We start from the raw sequence: 20,594 nt of genomic DNA, 5'->3' as shown, positions 1-20,594 counted from the left end.
TTCAGACAACAGGCAAACCGAGGCTTTAGGATTGCAGTTCTGGGCTGGAATGCCTTATAGCCGATCTTTTTACCTTTTTTTTTTAAATCTCAATATTACTCTATCTACAGTATCTGAAGAGTCGTAATCCTTCCACAAAAAACTGGCTGGAAAAGAGGGTATGAGCTCCCAAACCAGAAAGCTAACACAGCCAGAGTCTGAATTCTCTCTCCAGGGGGATTTTCTTCAGGCAGCTGGGTGGGAGGGTGGTCTATATGTCCCCACCAGCCCTGCCTGCCATTTCCTTCACCTAATCCCTCGCATTCCCACCACGCTGCACCCACTGAGCCAGCCCTGAGTCTGGGGAAAGGGGAGACCCAGCAACACCAGCACGTGATCCCCCCGGCCAGTCTCCGTGGAGGGAGATCTGCAGGAAGACTCTTCCAGCGCCATAGCACATCCCCCCTGGAGTGCAAATATAATCCCAAGGCTCACCGCTGAAGAAAAACTGGAGGTATTAATGCAAGAGCACGGTTGGCACTGCTGTCAAGAAAGCTTTGGGCTGCGCGCAGTGTGACCACAAGCAGCACATTCATTTGCAGAAACAGTCACTCTTGCAGGAAAAGCAAAGCCGCAGTTGACATTCTGCCTCTGATCGCTCTACACCTGCAATGCTGGTCCCCGGGACACCTGGTCCAGATGCCACCAGCCCCAGTGAGAACTTGCAGCTACCAACCAGCCACTTTACCAGATGCGACTGGTCCTTCCTTGCATCCCTCTGGCTTGGAGCCAGCAGATGGCTCAAGAGCCTTGCCTAGGAAACACGTTTCCAGCACTGGTGGGTGATTGTTGAGAAATACGCTCGAGGAGAGAGGAGTCCAGATTAGTCTGAGTTATGACTCCGTATCTAAGGTCACACCGAGAATGTGACATCAAACCCAGGACTGAATTCTTTTAATATATAAAAAACCTTCATTGAGCACAACAGATGACTTTGGAATTTGAGCACGCACTTCTTTTTTTCCCATATATTTTATTACGCAATTTCTTCTCCCTAGAAGAACACCAAGTTCTCTTCTTAGTTTTTTAAACAAACCAAAAGAGGTAACACTAATAATCTGGTCCACAGCCTGTGACAGTTTCTTTCGTTGCTTCAGGGTGGGACGACAAATGGTCTTAACTCTATCTAAGAAAGCTCGCTGAAATGAATCAGGTGACAAATAGAAAACATACAGTTTACGCAACAGCATGCAACTAAGAAATCTTCCCTTGGCGAAACAATAGGGCCATTGTATTCCCCATCTGAGCAGTCGGTAAGCTCTACTAGTCTGGGGCTGTAATGAATTAAAGGTTTTTCTGCAGCAGATACAATTGCTGTTGGTTACTAAGAAAAGCACGTTGTCTGGGTGTCTGCGGCACGCTAAATGTATGCGTTCATGTTCCCAGCAGAGTCAAAACTTGCAAAATAGTGGAGTGGAAGTGATTACCGGACCTGTGTGACTCAATTCTACGCTGATTTCTCCCGTTTCGTAGGGTATTGTTTCTCAATAACATGGTAGCAGGAAAGTTTACAGCCAAAACGCTGCTGCTCTGATAGCAGAGCTTGAGAGCCTGGTTGGATGGCACCGACGGCTCCTCTGCTACCTGGACCGTCAATATTTGTGGTTGTTGGACTCTGTTGTTGGAGGCTCTCAAAGCTCTGCTAAACAAAGCCATGGATGACCCGATCTAGCACTGGTGATGGCCCAGCTTTGAGCGGGTGGTGGGGTTGGCAGTAGCATTGGGACAGCAGGTTACAGGATGGGGTATCAAGGCACCAGTTGACCTTTCTGCCGTTGAATCATTGAACGATCTGAGGCAAGGTACTAAAACTTTCCTTGGCTGTATTTCCAGCTCTAGTCAGTCAGCCTGGTCTATATCGGATGTGCGCTCCCCTTTTGGCTGGAAGGGCAGAAGCAGAGGCTACCTGACAATAGGTCTGGGGCATTTCCAGCAGGGTCTGCACCACCACTGGAAAGCTGTAGCTATTTGAACACCAGAAATGGTTAAAACTGATCTGTTAACACTTCTGATATGCCTGTAGCAGCAATTAGGGCTTACTGTGAGACAGAAGGGATCAAATCCCAGTGGTGGAAATTTGGAAGTGAAATGCCAAGAACAATAACTAGAACACTGTCATGAATTTCCCCCACCGCAGCACTGAGGGAGTGTGACAAGGAATATTTTGACGGGCCTAAAGTATTCAGAGCATTGGTTTCACTTAGGAAATTCCAACTAAACGTGCTCGATGCCTGTCTTTTGTTTTTAAATATTACTAATATTTTGAATTGCTATTAGGGGTATGCATCATTGGAGTGGAGCCTGGACTCCCATATTGCTGCTCCATGGGCTCCAAACCTGTAAGCAGCTTAACAGAGCTGGGAAAAGGGAGCTGAGACCTATGAAACAGGCTTTCTCCTACATCCCCTTTCCCAGAGCACACATATACCATGTGTCATGTTGAAACTGGATGCACCTGCTAGAGGAGCTGTGTGGGGGCAGACACTATCCACCAGTTATAAATCCTTAGGCTATCAACAGCCTTTAGTAAACATTTGGACAATCCTTCCTACCTCTCGGTCATCCAAATATTTGCATCATGCGGGGCTGATAGCTGTTTCCTGACATGCTGCGTATCTAAGAATATCCTCGGATCGCAGGTCGGTTCCAGCGCACTGTGATGGATAGTTGTATTGGATGAAATAAATGGCTTGGGGAGAAAGAAAAAGAAAAAAAAGATCTATCTGTCTCCTGATAATAAATCCAGGTCAGGATGGAGTGAAACAGCTTGCAGTCATGAGCTTTTTAGAGAGCTTTTAGGATCTTATCCGAAGCACCCAAGGGTTAATGATGAACAGCCCTGAGCTCAGTTAGTGGAAATACTTCCCTTGGTGACTCGGACCACTTTGGACCAGGTTCTCGGTGAAATGGCTGAAGGTGCTCCTGAAAGCTCTTCCTTCCTGCTGTTGGAAATAGCCCCAGCCAGCTCTGGATATAAAATAGGAGCCTGCTGTGCCAAAGCCGGGTTTGGCAGCTCTTCCTCCGGCCCAAAGCATCTCCCAGGTGAACCACGAGAGGAGACCACTGCAAGGCATGGGGCTCGTAGCCTGTGTGCAAACCTTTTCATGTTGCCAAACAGAAATAAAACATTTTTTTTTTCTCAATGCAGAGAGAGAAAAGCAGCCTGGACTCGGCTTTACCAGCTAATAGGGTTTAGCAGTTAATTGGGTTTAGTAGTTAATAGCCTTAAACACAAAATCTGTGGTTTGTGATTAAAACTACTGCGCTAAATAACAACGTTAAGAAGATTAAGCCTTGCAACACAATAATTTTAGTCTTTCTACTCAATGCACGGCAGGTACTTTACGGCTAAATATACACTATAATAAGCCAGTGGATTTTCTGGTAGTGGAGTAAAGAAAATAATCGACCCTCAGCTTAATTGCAGGATAAAATTGCTTAGGGTGCAATGTGGCTTTTCCACTACCGCTCCAGTTTGGACCTTTTGTTTTTATCTTCTCTCCCCTCTCAATAAAACCACCAAACCCATGACAAATAAAAGCGACGCGGCTCGCTATTGCGCAATAGTCGAGGCAGAGGGTGCCGTAAACGCGTTTTGTAACTGCGATGTGGGGCTAACCCCGGGCGGAGGGTTTTCTCACTCCCCGTTACCACCAGGTAATTCCCCTCTGCCAACCCCCCAGTTTTTCCAGCATCTCCTGATTTCTGCCCCCCGCCCCCTTCCCAACCCAGTCATCACTTCCTTTTGGGAAGTCCAAAGCTCCGACCCATCTTTGGACAGACTAAACAACATCTGCAAAGTCGCCTCTCTCCCTTCCAGCCCTCCCAGGGGGAAAAGAGACGGTCCCGGATGGACAGGAGAAAGCCGGTGTCACCGGGGAGGGCAAGCAGGGCTCCCGGGGGGTGCTGGGGAGCAGGGATGTGGTGGAAGCATAAAGCACCTGTTGGGAGGCTATTTAGGGATTAGCCAAGTGCTGACAGACAAATTGGCAAGATTAATAAGAGCAATCAAGGCTGTGTGGGCTCGAGTTGTGAGCTGACATTAATGTGACATCACTTTCATCTGCTTTTGCCTCACGCCGCATAGCTGGTCTGTGGCATCATTAGTGCTTCTAGAGAGCAGCGCGGTCGGATGTGGGGGTTAGAGGAGCGGGGCGGGGGGGGGTGTCTGCGAGCGTGGGGACGTGTACGTGTGTGCGTGTCGGGGCAGGGGCAGACCTTTGTACCCGTCCTTTAGCTGCTCCCCCCGCAGGGGCTGCCCACAGCGACCAGCACAAGGGCTGTCCCTGCTTCAGGGTGAGTGCCAGCGAGGGGCTGCGTGTCTGGGGGACCCCCGGACCCCCTGCCCTGCTGCCCCCCACCCCAGGCAGCTCTGCAGGGCCTACCTGGCTCTAACAGCACAGGCTGAAATTTGGTGGGATTTCCTCCAAAGCCAGCTACTCTACTGGGTTTGGGATTTTTTTTTTTTGCCCTCACAATCCCTCCTACAGAATCATTTCATGTCACTGGGAAAAAGCAATGTTTTCACCCCAAATAAAAGAGAAAGAAGGGGGGAAAAAGCATCATGGAATAAAGGCTAATTCCAGGTGCGAGGAGAGAACAAAGAAACCCCCTCTACGGTCCGCGCTGAGCCCTGCGCTGGGAATCTCCCTTTTCCCTGGGGTGACGGCTTGACACCTAGAGATATTTTAAGGGAGAAAAAGCTATTTTCAGAGCGCTTCTCTGCCCCCCAAACTCCAAATTCCCCCCTGCAGCTCTGGTGCAGCTCAGCCACGGCATGGGGAAAACGTTGGGTAGGGTTTTCTCATTTTTCTTTTTTTCCCCTTGTTTTCCTTGTTTCCCTTCCCTTCTAAGCTTCACTCGCCCCAAATTTTGTTCGCATCCCCTTCCAACAGCAACTTGTTTACGCTCTGATTTTCTCGGTGCTTTAGTCAATGAGGAATCGTAACAGTAGTAAAACATCTGAGTGCACAAACGCTGCAGGTCTGCTTGGCTCTGCCGGGGAGGCTCCTCCGCCGAGAGCTTTTGCCCACAAAAGGAAAGTGTTGAAAAGGAGCGAGATGCCAAAGGCTGCGCTCATAGAGCTCCTGGGGGGAGAAACCCGCTCGCTGGGACCCGGCGTGGGTCCCTCCACGCTGAGAAATTATCGAGTGGGGGAAAAAAGTCTGCAAAAATCTGATTTTTTTATTTTTTAAACGAGCGCTATCAATTTTTCTGGCACGCAAATGCAGATGGGGTGGAAACAGTTAGGGGGGCAGGAATAATTTTCTTTCTTAAGACAGAAACGGAATGAGACTGACCCTAAAGTCAGACTCTGAAATCAAAGTAACAGGATGATAATTGTTGCTCTCCCCCCAAAAAAGTTTGTCTTTTTATTTTTATGTAAATTGTTTAATTGATTCCTGCTTAATTAGCATTTAAAAGGACTGGAATTATTTTTTTTTTTTTTAAACCATCCTAAAAGGGTAAATTACCGGGGTTTTGGGGGCGGATTTCAGGTTCAGCCTAGCTCTACCGGGCAAGGACAAACCCCTGAGCACGACCCATCCCCACCGCGCCTGCGGATCCCCCCGCGCCGCCGAGGTTTTGGGGGACACCCACCCGTTTGCCACCGGGACACTGAAACCCCTCTGCGGGGTCGAGGGGGACTCGGGGAGGGGGAGCTGAACCCCCTCTTCCCCCGCCCGCCTCCAGGAGCCCGGGGCTCGTTTTCGTTGGGTTTTTATGGTGAATATTTGGCGATGCTTTTCTCTGCAGCCCTCCTCCATCCCTGCCCGTCACGCCGGGAAATGCAGCCCTAAAACCGGGAGGGGTGGGGAAGGGGCGGCACAGCGCTCCCCCAAACATCCCAAATGTCTTTTTGCTAACAATAATAAATTTAAAAAAAAAAAAAAGTAAATTCATATTTGCTCCCAAAAACTGATTATGCTTAAAGTACACAGCTTAGACCAATCCGGCAGCAACACCCCGGGCATTCAGTGGTCTGTTTGTAATCTCAGCCTTTTTCATTAACATAAACACTACTTCAACAAAAATATACACGGCCACCTACTAAGCCGGCGAAGCCGACGAGGAGCCGGTCGCGCCGCTTTCGGCGCGGGTATTAAGCCGGGTTTAACGGGCGCGGAGCGGCCGCGCAACCCCTGCGAGCGGCGGGGCAGGAGCCGCGTGGAAAAAACCCACGCAGAAATCGGTGTTAAATCTGTGTTCTCGTTCGTGTCCCTGCCCCGGGGGGGTCGGGGGGGGGGGACTGGGAGAGCCGTTCCCGTCCCGCCAATTCCCTTCCCCGGGAAACAATAAAACATGGGACCAAAGCCCCCTGCCCAACCCCAGCCCCGGGGGGTTATTCTCCCCTCACCCCCACCCCGTTTCGCGGTCTCCCGTGGGGGTTTAGGGGCTCGGGGGGGGGGGCAGGTACCGGGTCCCGCGGCGGGACGGGCTGCTCTGCCCGCGGGGTGTTTGCCGCTCACCTCACCCCTGTTTTCCAGGGAAAAATAATATTGTCTATGTCTTATTACAGGTTTTGCAGGAAAATCAGTTCCCTTTTTGCTTTCATGCTTTCTCTCTCTGGCTGTTTCCTTTCCTGCCTTTTTCTTTATCTTTTTCCTTTCTTTTTTCCTGTTGCTGTTTTAATCTTTTTCCTTTTTCACTTTTCTTTTTCTCTTTTTCTTCCTTCCTTTCTTTCTTTTTCCTTCCTTCCATTTTCATCCTTTCTTCTTTCTTTCTTCCTTTCTCTTCTTTTTTCTTTTACTTTCTTTCTCCTCTTTCTCTCTTTCTCTTTCCCTCTTTCTTTCTCCCTTTCTCCCTTTTTGTCCTTTTCTTTCATTTTTTGTCTTTCCTTTTTTCCAGCTTTTCCTTTCTCTCTATTTTTCTCTTTCTCTTTGTTTCTTTCTTAATTTTTGTTTCCCTCTCTTTTGTCTCTCTATTTTCCCGTTTCTCCGTTTATTTCTTTCACCCTTTCTTTCTCACTCTCTCGTCATTCCTCTGTCATAATTTCTTCCTTTTTCTCTCTCCCGTCTCTTTCTTTCTCTCTTTTTCATTTTCTCTTTCTTCCTAGTTCTCGTTCTTTCTCTCTTTTTCTTTCTCTCTCTCTCTTTTTTTTTTTCTCATTCTGTCTTTCTGCCTTACTGTGTAGTTCTGTAGGTCGTTCTGTCTGTTCTGTCTTTCCGCTTCTTCACTGTCCTGTTCTCCCTCCTCCTCGCCCCTCCAGGTGAGTCTCTCTCTGTACCCATTTCTCTGTTCCGGTATGTGGAGGCATTTCTGGTTCCCTGTGTGGGGCTGGGGGGGGCAAACCAGACCCGCGCTCCGGCTCCAGCTCTGCTCCAAAACCTCTTTCCCGATGGAAAGAAAAAAGACCTTCCTGAGGTGCCCGCGCTAATTTCACGACACGCCTGGCTTTGGCTTCATCGCGGCCGTTTAACCTTCATCGGGAGGCTCTGAGCCCCCCTCCGTGGGTGGGACCCCCTCCCTCCCCAGCGCCGGGGCTCTGCGGGCAGGTTTCGGTAGGCTGTGAGGGCTCAGCGCCGTGCCCCGACGGCGCGGTCCGTGGCTCGCCCCATCCCACGCGTGAACGGGGACACGGGAGACCCGGGGCTGCCTCTGCCCCGGGCGCCGGCAGCTCCCCTCGACCCCGACCCCGCGGGAGCTGCGGGGCTGCGGCTTCACCCCGCGCTTCGGGGAGGGGGGGAACGCACGGAGGGGGAGGACAGCCCCCGAGCCCGCCGTGCTGGGCGTGAAACCCTCAAATTCGATCGTTTCCAAGAGAAAAACGAATGATCCTGTAAGAAAAATGATTACGCTGCAGCCGAAGCCCTCGGGCAGCACCTTCCCTCGCAGGTAGCCCGCAAAAATCTGCTGGAGAAAGGGGTTTGCTTCCAGCGCCCTGGGGGCCGGGCAGGAGCTCCCCCCTTCACCGGTTTTAAGGGAGTTAGACGCAAAAAGGAAAAAAAAAAAATTATTTTGCATGTTTTAAGTGGAATTTAAGGGAGTTTAAGAGCGCGGAGGTGGGGGTGCGCTGCAAAAAGCGCTGAGCGGTTTTATGATTCAGCGATCGATTCTGAAAACAGGAAAAGCAAAACCAATTTTGGGTTCGTTATTCGAATTTTTAGGGCGTTCTGCACAAGTTTTGGTGGTTTGGGCTTTTTTTTTTAACAGATTTCCTCTCCTTTCCTCTCCGCCTTTCACACACGCACATCCCCTTCCCCCCAGAAAATAAACCCCTAGTTGCTCAGCGGGAAGATGGCTGTACCCCTTCCCAATATCAGCCTGATTCTCACAAAAAGCAACTGCTTTGCTGCAGAAAACGGTTGATTTCGGGGCATAATAACCAGTGCTGCGGAAAGCCGTCCCACCTTGGCTCGGGTGTTTCATGCACCCACCGAGCATCTTTCCCGGGAACGGCAACTGAGCATGCTGCTCCCTGCAGAATATTTTTAAAGCCCCCCTAAAAAATCGCTTATAATATTTAGCTAGGGAGCGATCGTGCGAAAGGGATCGTTTTACAAGGCGCTCTTTTGTGTTTTTTTTCCTAAGGAGGTGGGAAAGAAGATTAACCAAATTTTGGTGTCTTTTGACTCTCTGCGCTGGTAACTGCAAAGCGAACGGGGTCCCCAATCTGCAACACCCCGAAATGTGGCTCCAGAGCCCGCTGGTGCACAACAGAGTGGCCGGGGTCCACCAGTTAAGCGATACATCATTAGTTGGGAGTCTACTAATTTAAAAAAAAAGAATAATAGTAACGATAGAGAACAGTTCTTGCTGGGAGAGCTTCCAAGGAAAGCCATCCCCGGGTCTCTGCAAAGAGGGGAGCAGGGAGTGGGGAACTGTAGCTGTTCACAGAGGGGATTTTTCACGTTGTTTGTGAACATGAGCCCCGACCCCCAGCCCCAGTTTGTGTTGGGGAGGGGGGGGACAGAGTTTAGATGCGGGATTTATTATGGAAACGAGGTTAAGAAAATCAGGAGGCTGCCCTGGGACGCTGGCGGGGGCTGTGCGAGCTGACTTCGCTCCGAGCAGGGGGGGGGTCTCCCCGGGGCGGGCCGGCAAAGCCGGCTGCAGCCCCTCCAAGCCGGGCCGAGGGCCTTTGCAGCCCCCCCCCACCTTGTGCTGCCCCTTCGCCCGGGGACTGGAAGGCCGCTCTGCAGCCCAGCCCTTCTCCCTGCAGAGAAGGGCCCGGGGAAACGACCCACGCGTGTTTATCCCACCAGAGGGATGATGCTCCGGGGCTCCCGCCAGCAAAAGCCGCTTTTGTAAGTGGGGCGGACCTGGTCGGTCCAGGGACAGCGTGGGAGCTCCGTGGGCAGAGGTCGGAGGGACAAAGCCCCTCTGCTGCACCAGGGACCTCCTCGCACGCGGAGACCCGCCGGGGGCTTTTCACCCGCGGCCAGGTACCTGCGTGGGTCGGTTCCTGCCGGCAGGTCGCTGTCACGGCCCGGAGAGGGTGGCAGCCTTTCCCCGCTCTCCCGAGGGAGCCCTGACCTCAGCATCCTTCCCTGGAACACCCCTCTCCACGGGGGACCGCCGCGTCCTGCGTGGATTGCTCTGCCGCCACAGCCCCCCTCTCCCCGCTCGGCAGGTGACAAGGCATGAGCCGCGGTGGCTGTTGGGGACCCCGATGCTGGGAACCCTGGGGGACACTTGCCCTGGGGAGCGCCCGGCTGCCGGCACCCCCATTCCCCCGGGGGCCGGGTGATGCTCCTGCCTCGGGGGTCCCGAGGAGCCCATCCGCAGCACTGGGGACAGACCCGGGGCTCCGCACGGTCGCGGGAACCGTGCGGGTTTCCCCCCCAAGAAAAACAACCTCACCGGCGTTTTCCTCTTCGGGAGCCCCCCGCCCGCACCCCCAGCCCGGGGGCCACATCCAGGCACTGATATCCCCCGGGTCTGAGCACGGAGGGGCAACACAGGGAGGCCGGATCCTTCCCAAAACCCCTCGGGTTTATTTTCAGCATCTCTCTATATTTAAGCGAAGACGAAGCCGCCAGGTCGGTTATTTTTTAGCCCGACAATTTCCCGTCCCCGCGGCTTTTAGTACCCGTGCAAGAAAATAACGGTTTCCTCCTTGATTTGGGCAATTCCGTTTTAATTTATCTCACCTCTCCGTGCAGACGGATTTTGGGTGATACCCCGAAACGGGGTCGCCGAGGGGGGCCGGTGGCCCTCGCCTGCCCGACGCTAAAAATGTCCCCCACCACTGCGCTGGCACCGGTGCTATTTCGAGGGGGTTTTGGTTAAAAGTTGGGAAAAAAAAGAAGGCGGTAGGGGAAAAAAAAGAAAAAAAAAGAGTTCAATAAGGCTACAATCAGGCTGAGCCCCGGGGAAGCCCCTCGCCTTCCCCGTCCGGCGGGGATTCTCCGGCCTGACCGAGCTTTTCCCTCCGGCGGACGTTGGGTGCTGGAAGCGATTCCCCATCCCAAAAATTCCGGCGGATTGAAATGTTTCTCCGTCACTGCCGTCCCCATTTAACGGCTAACCCGCCGCAGTTTTGGGGGTAGAAAAGTTGGGAATGGATTTTCTGTGTGCCACACCGCTCTGCCAAGGAGCTGGGAGAGGGGGGCATCCCTCCCCGAGGGTCCCCTTTGGTTTGGGGGCACCGGCCCCCATCTCTGGGACCCCCCACCAACCCCCATCCCCGCCCCAAGGAAGAAAACTTGTCCGAGAAAGCAGGGATGTCTCAGCAATGCCAGCTTGGATTTACATCTGGATTTACACCTGGATTTTCACTTCGGGGCGCCTTTTTAAAGTGTTTGGTGAGGGATGGCCGGGAGCATCACCCGCCGGGTCCCAGCTGGGCTCCGGCTCAGCCCCGCCGTTCCTCTCGGTACCCAGGTCCTAGGGTCTGAATCCCAGCCAGCCAAAAAAGCATCCCTCGGGGAAAGTATTCTAGCTATCTGTCCCTGAGCAGGGATATAAATACCCAGAGATATTTGGAAGATCTCTGTGGGAAGCGATTGTGTCTCAGTGGCAGTGCTCGGAGCTTATTATCGCTGGAACCGATTTGTATTGCAGGGACAGGGTCCTGCCAGAAAAGTCCTAAAAAATCCTGCGCTGAAGAAGGCTGTAAATTCCTGTGCTGCAATATTTCATCGAAGGACGTAATGGAAAATGTGGGCTTTTAGGGGAGGGGAGGGGGGCAGTGTCGTGACGGGGAGAGGGGGGGAAAAGAGAGCCAAAAGGGGGGGAAAAGTGCAATATTTCTCTTTTTTTTTTCCCCCTTTTATGACCAAAGCCTGAACTTCTGCCCGAGGCACTGCGGCTGACAGCCGCCTTAGGCTCCGCTTCGCACCCGCTCCTCATTTCGCTTCGTTCTTTCCCAAAATCTCCCCCAGGTCCCGTCCGGTCCCAGGGGCCGGGCTCTGCCCGCACGGAACCCGGGGGTGCGGGTGCCGGGCTGCGGGTGCCACCGGGAAAAGGGCCCGCCCAGGGCCGGGCACACACACACGCGTGGGAAGAAGCGTCGCGTGTAAATAGTCGGGAGGGGTGCGTGTGTCTCCCCAAACAGCACCTCTTCCTTGGCCCGTTCTCCCCCCCCCAGCTCCCCTCTCCCTTTCCCCAGACTTGAGCCCCTCGCTTGAACGCACCCCCTCGGCCTTAAATAAACATTTAGGGATCGATTTGCCACGGATTTGGGGCCAGCGGCCACGGGGATGGCCGCGACTGGGAAAATTAAAAGAAAAAAAAAAAAAAAACACACCAAAAACCCAGCCGAGGGAAAAGGGCTGGTGCTGGGGAAAGGGGGGGTGGGGGTGCTGCGGGTGGTGTTAATGCAAAGCAGGGGCAGCGGGGAGGGGGACGTGAGGCGGTCACTCCCCTCGCCCTGGGTGGTCCGGGCTCGCAGAAACACCCCGGCCCCTCTCCGGGCAGCACCCAGCCCGCCTATAACAATACCACCTATATACATTTCCATACTCGGATTACACCCGGCCTGGTTGCAGAGTTGACTTCACTTAAGCAATTAGCTAGTAAAAATACCTTCGGCGCAGGAAAAGGAAGAAAGCTCGGATTTGTCTATTTTTACACAAAACACTGCCGAGTTTCGGGGCGGGGGGGGGGTGGGGGAAGAAGGGGAGGGGGTTTGGGAAGAAGCCGCTGGGGAAGCGGAGCGGGGCAGGGGGTGGTGGCGGGGAATATGCGGGGCCGGGGGGGGTAAAACGGGCCCCGAAAGGTGCGGAGATTAGCGGGGTTAATTGCTCTAGGTGATCTTTTATTATTTGTTTTCTTCTTTTTTTTTTTCCCTTTCCCTGCATCTCTCCCCCCACCCGCCCTCCTCCCCGCCGGGGGCTGGGGGCGGATTTGACTAAACCAGCAAACAACATCAAAAGCGAGTCCCCTTCATCTGCGGGGCCAACCCGCATCTTCAGCCCGGAAACATTCCCGTCTTCTCCCCTCCAAAAACCCATCCGAGGCCCATCTTGAATCTCAGAGTGATTCTGGGACCTGCGGACTGGGGGGTTGGGTTTATAAGCAATAACGTGTCGGCCCCGCACACCATCATCCTCCTCGTACACCACACATGACACCGCCCGGCTTTTCCTCCCCAAAACTCCCCTGTCCCCAAGCCACGGGCTCGGTTTAAAACCCTCCAAGGTTTTTGCTATTCCCACATCGAGGCCTCTAAACCCCGGGGCGATATATTTCCATTTTTAACGATTGCTGGCTAAAATAAATACATCGGAAACCAAATCTTTGCACTCCGAAAAGATACTGCCGGAGGGAAAAAAGGCACTCGTGCCGGGACTGATTTCCTTTGCAGGAGAATGGTTTGATTTTCACTGAGATTATTTTTTTTTTCTCGGAGATATTTTATTTCCGAGTGGAAACGCTGCCGGTGGCGACGGTTTTGAACGTGGGTTTTACACGAGCTCTTTGTGTTGTGTTTCCATCTCTATCCCCGGGGTATTTTTTGGGAGCAGGTCGGGGGAATTTAGTCGCAGAGCAAAGAAAACCACTCTTTTCGCGGCCCGGGGCATTCGATGCGGAGCAAAGCTTAGGGTTAGCGATGCGCTCCCCCGCGAAAAAACAGAAAGAAATCCAGCAAGAAGCGGGGGGGTTTATTCGGCCCCAGCCACCCCAGGGATGTAAGCACCCCGGAAAGGTGATGGCTTCCCGAAAAAAAGCGATTTTGGGGGTGGTATTTCCCCCGTCCCGAGCAGCCGCCGTGTTCCGCGCCCGGCGGCCCCGGGCGGGAGGGAGGCGGCCGCCGCCTCCCCGGGCCCCCGGAGCAGCCCCTTCCCCTCCTCCTCAAGGGAAAAGCTCCAGAAATAATCGTTCCCCCCCCCCCCTTCTCCCACCCCCTCCCCGGCCTGGGGCTTGCCCAGGGCTCCCCGCTGCTTGTCCCCGTTCCCAAAGCTCCCCGCTTGCCCCGGGAACAGGAGGGCCGGTGGTTTCTGCAAGGGGAGTTATTTTGCGGAGAGGGGGCAGACGATGGGAAGGGGAAGGGGAAGAGGAAGGGGTGGGGGGGAAGAAGCCCCTGATGTGAAATCCCTCTTGGTTGTATCACAGATGTGACAGGCGCCCCGGAGGCTGCTCGCAACTGCTCGCGAACAACGCGGAGGGAGTTTGGAAACCCGACCGCTATCTATCTTTCTTTTAAAAGGTATTAAATTATCATTAAAAACTTTAAAAGCGAATGTGGAAGACTGTTGGGGAGGGGGTTCCCCCTGTGTCTCTGCAGAGGGTGCAGCGGGACAGACCCGCAGCACTGTGGTGCGGCCTGCAACGGGGAAGGGGGGGTGTTTCTTCTTTTTCTTTTTTTTTTAAATAACCTTTTTCCCCCCCTTCCTTTCTCTCTTCCCTTCCCTAATCTTGAAAGTGAGCAGGCTGCAGCAGCCAGCACTTCTGCTCCGCTCCCAGCCAGCAGCCCTGAAAGCCCAGACTCCTACAGCCGTGCCACCCACCCTCCCACCACCCCCCTGGCACCCACCCACCCCCACCCGGAGCGCAGGTTTCCACGCGACAAGGTGACAAAGGTTTAAAAGCGACTTACCTTGAGTGACAGATCTCCTCATTGGGCGATGCTCAAAAGGGTTTGTTTGGGTTTTTTTTTGGGGGGGGGGGGAAGGAAGGGGTCTCTGACCCCCTTCCTTTCTAGTGGGAAGGAGACACGGGCACCCCTCCTGTGTGCCCGTGGCACCCACCGGAGCTGAGGATCGGGCTCCTGGCATTCAACCGCCAACCTTCGGTACGGATTTATATACTCACCCCCACCCCCACCCCCCAAAAAAAAAAACCAACACCCAAAACCCTAAATCCAACCCACCCTCATCCCAAAAGCAGCCTCGGAGAAGGCGAGGGGTCCGAAGCCCGTTCCCATCCCCGGACCGGCGGCGGAGGCAGAAAAGGGAATTTCGAGAAGAAGCAGCGAGAGTTTTTCGCCGATTTCTTTTTATTAAAGCACCCCCGAGCCCGTGTTTACATTGCGCAGTATAAACATCCTGCCCGGGCCCGCCGAGCTTAAAAGAGCGCACGAAGAGGGGGTTTAAAGTGGGTGAAAGTCGGCGCTGCGCGGAGGCGGCGGTGGGGCAGCGCCTCCGCTCCCCTGCGCCTCCCGCGGAAGTTCCGCGGGGCCCGAGCTGCCGCGCCCCGGCCCCTTCCACGGCCCGCGTGGGGCCCTTCCCACCCTCCCCCCGTGATTTTCAGCAGAGGGGAAAAAGGGGGGGGGGGTGGCGGCGCCCCACGCAGCGCCGTGGTCACGCGTGGCACAACCCGCCCCTTCCTCCGTCCCCGTCCCGTCCCCCTCCCCGGGGCGGGCAGGGATGCGTCGCGCAGCCCCCGCGTCGGGCAGGGCGGCGTGGAAAGGGCTCTTTAAAAGCTGCCCACCAGCTGGGAGCGGGGAGCGGAGGGGGGCCGGGCCGGGACGGCGGAGGGGGCCGCCCGGGAGGGCGTGGGGGAGCGGCTCGGGGCGGGGATCTCCGCTCCGCTCCTACGTCTGTCAAGGAGAGGGAGACGCCGCTGCGAGAGATAAAGTAAAAGGCGAGCGGCGGGACCGGGGACAGACTCGACAGCTACCGCGATGGGAAGCAGCTCCCCGCAGCACCGGCAACGCCGACCCAGCTAGAGCCGGGGCCCGGGGGTGGGGGGGGGCACGGCGGCGGCCCCGGGAGCCCGGCCCGCCGAGGGGCAGCGGGGCAGGCGGCGGCCGCCGGCTTCTCTTTCTCGCAGCCACCGAGCTTAGATCGCTTCCACCCGCCCCCCCCTCCCACCCCATCCCGCCTCCCTGCGGGTCCCCCCCCCCCGCCCGACCCTCCGCCTCTCGCTCGCCTTCTGCAGCCGAGCTCGGATTTAGGGATAAAGTGGGAGGAGGAGGAGGGAAAGGCGGCGGAGGCGGCGGCGGCGGCAGGGGGGGGGGGGTCGCTTCCATTTGTTTATCCACGGAGCGTTGAAGTCTCCCGGTGGAAAGAAACCCCGCCGGGGGGCCGGGAGGAGGCCGGCGGTGTGTGCGGGGGGGGGGGGTGGGGGTGTGTGAGTGGCGGCGAGCCCCCAGCAGCGTGGCCTTTTGGGGGGGCGCGGGGGGGAGGGTGGCGGAGGAGGGCCGGGGCTGGCCGCCGCGGACCTGGCCGTAGATGACTGCAGAAGCGCAGCAGGCTCTGTCCTCTCAGCCCCCTCCTCCTCCGGTGCAGAGCAGCTACGGCCCCATGTCCTCCGTGGCCGAGAAGCAGCCGCAGAGCTCGGCCATGGACGCCGCCTCCGCCGCGCCCGGCGGGACGGGCGGCAGCGCCCCGGGCAGCGGCGGGGCCCCGGGCAGCGGCGCTCCCAAGGCGAAGAAAACCAACGCTGGGATCCGGCGGCCGGAAAAACCGCCTTATTCCTACATCGCCCTCATCGTCATGGCCATCCAGAGCTCGCCCTCCAAACGCCTGACCCTCAGCGAGATCTACCAGTTCTTGCAGAGCCGTTTTCCCTTTTTCCGAGGTTCCTACCAGGGCTGGAAAAACTCGGTGCGCCACAACCTCTCGCTCAACGAGTGTTTCATCAAGCTGCCCAAGGGGCTGGGACGGCCGGGCAAGGGCCACTACTGGACCATCGACCCGGCCAGCGAGTTCATGTTCGAGGAGGGCTCCTTTCGCCGCCGACCCCGCGGTTTCAGGAGGAAATGCCAGGCGCTGAAGCCCATGTATAGCATGATGAACGGGCTCAGCTTCAACCACCTCCCCGAGAGCTACGGCTTCCAGGGCTCGGCCGGCGGGCTCTCCTGCCCCCCCAACAGCCTCTCCCTCGAAGGGGGCTTGGGGATGATGAACGGCCATTTGTCCGGTAACGTGGAGGGGATGGGCTTGGCGGGACACTCCGTGCCCCACCTGCCCGCCAACGGTGGGCACTCCTACATGGGCAGCTGTACCGGCTCCTCGGCGGGGGATTACCCGCACCACGAGAGCTCCGTGCCCGCCTCCCCGCTGCTCGCCGGCGGCGGCGTGATGGAGCCCCACTCGGTTTACTCCAGCTCGGCCTCGGCGTGGGCTCCCTCCGCCTCGGCGGCCTTGAACACCGGCGCGTCCTACATCAAGCAGCAGCCCCTCTCGCCCTGCAACCCCACGGCCAACCCGCTCTCCTCCAGCCTTTCCACGCATTCCCTCGACCAGTCCTACCTGCACCAGAACAGCCACAACACCGCCGAGCTGCAAGGTAAGGCGCGGACACGCGTGGGAGATACCCGGGACCGCCGCCGCGGGGGTCGGCCCGGGGGCTGCCGGCGGGGCGGGCGCGCTCCGCGGCCACGCGTGGATCCGAGCCGAGCCGTCCCCGCTTCGTGGACGGTTTTAATGCGTGCACACACACACACAGAGACCCCGGGGAAGAGGTCGCCGCCACCCCCCCAGCTCCTCGCCTCCCTTCCCGGGGGCCACCGGGCAGCCGTCGGGGCTCGCCCCACTGCGGGAGCCGCTCTCCGCCGCTGCGGGGCCGCGAACGGCCGGACCGGGGCTCCGCTCCCCCGGGGCGGCTGCTCTGCCTCCGGGGCCGCCCCGGGCCTGGGACCGGTGGGCTCAGGCAGGCAGGGGGCTGCGGGAAGGCGAGGCCGGGGGTGGGCCCGAGGGGTCTTCTACCTCCATGGGGGTCTGGAGGGAGAAAAAGGGGGGATTTCCCCACCGGTGGCCCCCGCCATCAGCTCCTCTCGGGGTTGTGTTTTCCAGGCCCATCGCCTCCCTCCACCCTCCCGCTCCTCTGCCTGTGAGGGGGTCGGTGCCCCGCGCCCCCCGCGTCCCACAGCCCCGGGACTGAGCTGCCGGGGTGGCTCTGTTGGGGCTCCTGGAGGGGGACACACACATGGTGTTTTGGCCGGGAGGAGGCCTCGGGAGGGCCGAGGCCGGCGCTGGGCTTCGTCCTGAGGCCCAGATTCACCTCGGGAAGGCGGGGGTGGGGGGGTGGCTGTCGGGGTACAGGGGAAGCCCCGGCAGCCGTGGCCGGGTGAAGGGGCAGGTTTGGGGGTCTCCCAACATCTCCCCCTCTCCCCGGGCCTCCGGGGGAGCGGGAAGTGCCTGGCAAAACCGGGTGTGAAACGGCCCGTTAGCGGGTCAGAAATACGAAGCGATTTGGGGCGGGGGGGGGCGGAAAAGGGTCAGCCGGGGCGGTGCGGGGGGACGGAGCCCGGGCACGGCACCGAGCCTGCGGGCCCCCTCCTGCTCCCGGGTCGGTCCCGCTCCGCACCCAGATCCGCTGCAAAACGGAGCAAAAAAAAAAACCATCCCGAGGAGCCACCGGGCCCGCCCGCGGCCTGAAGCGAAATACTCCGGATTAACACCGAAATGAAGGGCGGCGGGGAGAGCGGGCCCCGGCCGGCAGCTCCCCCCCAGCGCACCCCCGAATTTTTCGGGGCGTTTTAATGTTCCGAGGTGGCGGCAGAAAAGGCAGGAACAGCCCCGCTCTCGGCGGTGTTTTGCCTTCGGCCTCTCCACGGCTGATCCCGGTGGACGAATGTGCTCCCGGCTCCGCACCCCGCGGACATTCCGCACGGGCGGAGGCGATGGGAAAGACAACCGGTACTTTCAAAGGGGGGCAAAATAGGAGGGGGGAAAAAAACAAAACAAAACAAGAAGAACAAACCAAACTAAGCCAAAGCAAGTCCCGTCTCCTCGAAGCCGCGCCGTCCCGGGGCCGCGGGTTTTCCTCCGCCGCACCTGTCCGCGCCCGCGGAGCGCCCGCGGGTTTGTGTGCATGCAAATATAACCCTAATTTCGCGCTGAAAGCTCGGGGGCTGCGGAGGGCTTGGTTGTTTTTTTTTTTTAATTATTATTATTTTTTATTTTACCCCAGACGGCATCTTTCTCCCTCGCACGCTCAACCTCCTCTACTAAATATAATCGCTATGGCTGACAATCTTTCTCCCCCCCGTCCCGCAGGCATCCCGCGGTATCACTCCCAGTCTCCGAGCATGTGCGACAGAAAGGAATTCGTCTTCTCTTTCAACGCCATGGCCTCCTCCTCCATGCATTCGGCGGGCAGCGGCTCCTATTACCACCAACAAGTGACATACCAGGACATCAAGCCGTGCGTTATGTGATACGGGGCGGAAAAAACACCTCCTGGGGCCGGCAAAGGCCTGACCCGGGCACCGAGCCCCCCTCCCCAGGACCCTCTCGGTGGAAGGGGGGGGGATCTCTGCAGACTGGCTTTGTTCAGGAGGTATAGACGGGAGCCCCCGGGAGCGGCAGGGGATGGGGCGTGCGGCCCCGGGGCTGAGCCTGCCCCGCAGCTGAGCATCGGCCGGACCCGGCCTCCAACACGGGTCTTCAATCACGGACGGTCTCTGCCTTCTTCTGCTTCTTCGCTTGGGGATGGGTTGAGGGAAAAGCAAAAGCAGCCCCCCCCCCCACCAAAAAAAAAACCACAAAAAAGGAAAAAAACCCAACACCCCCCCACCCCAAACAACCAAAAAAAACCATCAAAAACCCACCCCGGCTGCGAGTTTGGGTCAAGGGTTTGAAAAATGAGGTTTTGATGCTTCTTTTTTAAAAAATAATAAATAAATAAATCGCTAATTCAGGTGTGTAACTGGCGGTGGCACCATCCCCGTTGGTAGGCGCAGAGCCGGAGCGGGCTGGGGGGGGCTGGAAGGGACAACCCCCACCACTCCCCCCCCCCCCCCCCCCCAAAGGCGGCGCATCCCTGCGCGCTGCACCGCGGGGTCCCCCTGCCCCGAGACCCTCGGTCCGTCTCACTCCGAGCCCCTTCTTCCGAAAAACACCTTTTTTTTTTTTCCTTTTTTATCTTTTCTTTCTTTTGCTTTTTTTTTTTTTTTTGCCGGCAAACACCCAGCGGGCAAAAAAATCTCTCAGAGGGATTTTTTTTTAAAACTATAAATATTTTTTTCTTTTTGCCTGCATAAAGACTGCAGGATCAGACCCTATGCAGAGAGAATAAGGCACTTTGAAAAGAGACAGCCATGCTCATTCTGTTATTTATTCTACATTTTTTTTTGTTGTTGTTGTTGCTAATAATCGAGACACGAGTAGTCTCAGCTGATCAGTATTAAATCGGTGAATCTCTGTTGGCAATATTTGCCATATAGATTTTTTTTTTTTAGTTAACCTTTGTAAATTTTAAACCGATCATGGTCTCTGTGTAAAGACAATCCTCCATATGTTTTTATAGAAATATATATATAATGAAGGATTATTCCCCTCCCTCCCCCCTCTATTTTTTTTTTTTCGCCCTGACTTTGTACAGTTCGGTGACACCCATTTTAATTCTTTCTGCACTGTATAAAATTGTAATTATGTGGGTTTTTTTTTTTTCGCCCTGCCCTTTTGTGTACGTTTTGTCCCTAAAGAAAAAAAAAAAAACACCAACCCGAACGGAAATAAAACATGTATGTTATTTGTACATGGGCTTCACGATTGTATGAGCAGCAAATAAACGAGCATGCGGTGTAACACGCGTGATTATATCTGAGGCGTCTGTGGCCTCCGCCGGGCTCCGCAGTGCGCGGAGGGGCCGCGGAGCGCCCGGCCCGGCCCCTCCAAACCTTCCTCCGTTCGATGCGCTAATTTCCCATCTCGGTACAGACCCGAAAGAACCTATTTTGGGGGTTTGGCTGCGGCTTCCGAGGGGTCCCGTGGGCCGGGTTCCCCCCCCACTTCGCTGCGCGGATATATTTAAAATAAGGAGAATGAAAGGAGGAGGGAGGGAAAGCGGAGGGGATTTTTTGTTTTATCTTTTTTATTATTATTCTTTTTATTTTCACACACACACCCCCCCACCAAAGAGAAAGCAAAAGGCGAGGTTTGACAGCTCTTGGCCTCTTGCTCTGAGACAAGGCGTGTGGCTCCAGCGATGCTCCCCCGGCTCCTTTTCTCTCCCTCTCCACCCCCGGAGGGATGGAGGATGGTTTTTTCCGAGCAGCCCCAGCCGCGTATCCCCGCGGAGCATCGCCGGGCTCAGCCCCGGCCTCCGCGGAACCTCCGCTGGAAACAGGCACGGCCGCGCCGAGGGGTGCGCTAAAAGTTCTCACGTTTTTTTTTTTTTTTCCTGCGTGAAAAATAAAATAAAATAAAATAATAAAAGTCAAGCAGAGAAACTCCTGCACCACCACCGTCCTGCTCTGGGCAGCAATAAATCCGCAG

At 56.2% G+C, this 20,594-nt stretch overlaps 1 protein-coding gene and 1 long non-coding RNA gene across 4 annotated transcripts in view; one reads left to right on the top strand and one right to left on the bottom strand.

Annotated features, from left to right (window-relative positions):
* LOC135314811 (uncharacterized) overlaps positions 1-14,290 on the bottom strand; it is a 32,379-nt gene extending 18,089 nt beyond the window's left edge. For all 3 annotated transcript variants that reach the window (XR_010374310.1, XR_010374309.1, XR_010374308.1), the window contains exons 1-2: positions 14,024-14,290; positions 2,592-2,728 (exon numbers count right to left, since the gene is read on the bottom strand). This is a non-coding gene — a long non-coding RNA (uncharacterized LOC135314811). The remainder of the gene's footprint in view (positions 1-2,591; positions 2,729-14,023) is intronic.
* A 652-nt stretch (positions 14,291-14,942) lies between these two features.
* On the top strand, positions 14,943-19,911 carry FOXF1 (forkhead box F1). Its single transcript, XM_064459697.1, has 2 exons — positions 14,943-16,659; positions 18,372-19,911. The coding sequence occupies exons 1-2, from the start codon at positions 15,600-15,602 to the stop codon at positions 18,530-18,532; spliced, it is 1,221 nt and encodes a 406-aa protein (XP_064315767.1). The 5' UTR covers positions 14,943-15,599; the 3' UTR covers positions 18,533-19,911.
* Positions 19,912-20,594: the final 683 nt, after the last annotated feature.

This window comes from Phalacrocorax carbo, chromosome 8 (assembly GCF_963921805.1).
Source record: "Phalacrocorax carbo chromosome 8, bPhaCar2.1, whole genome shotgun sequence".
Taxonomy (NCBI): Eukaryota; Metazoa; Chordata; class Aves; order Suliformes; family Phalacrocoracidae; genus Phalacrocorax; species Phalacrocorax carbo.
This window is presented reverse-complemented; position numbering and strand designations above follow the sequence as displayed.

What these genes read in the sequence shown, in the direction of transcription:
- FOXF1 (XM_064459697.1), top strand. Translation starts at nt 15,600, where the DNA reads ATGACTGCAGAAGCGCAGCAGGCTCTGTCCTCTCAGCCCCCTCCTCCT. An exon ending in CAACACCGCCGAGCTGCAAG is followed by an intron (nt 16,660 to 18,371) that starts GTAAGGCGCGGA and finishes CCCGTCCCGCAG; the next exon opens with GCATCCCGCGGTATCACTCC.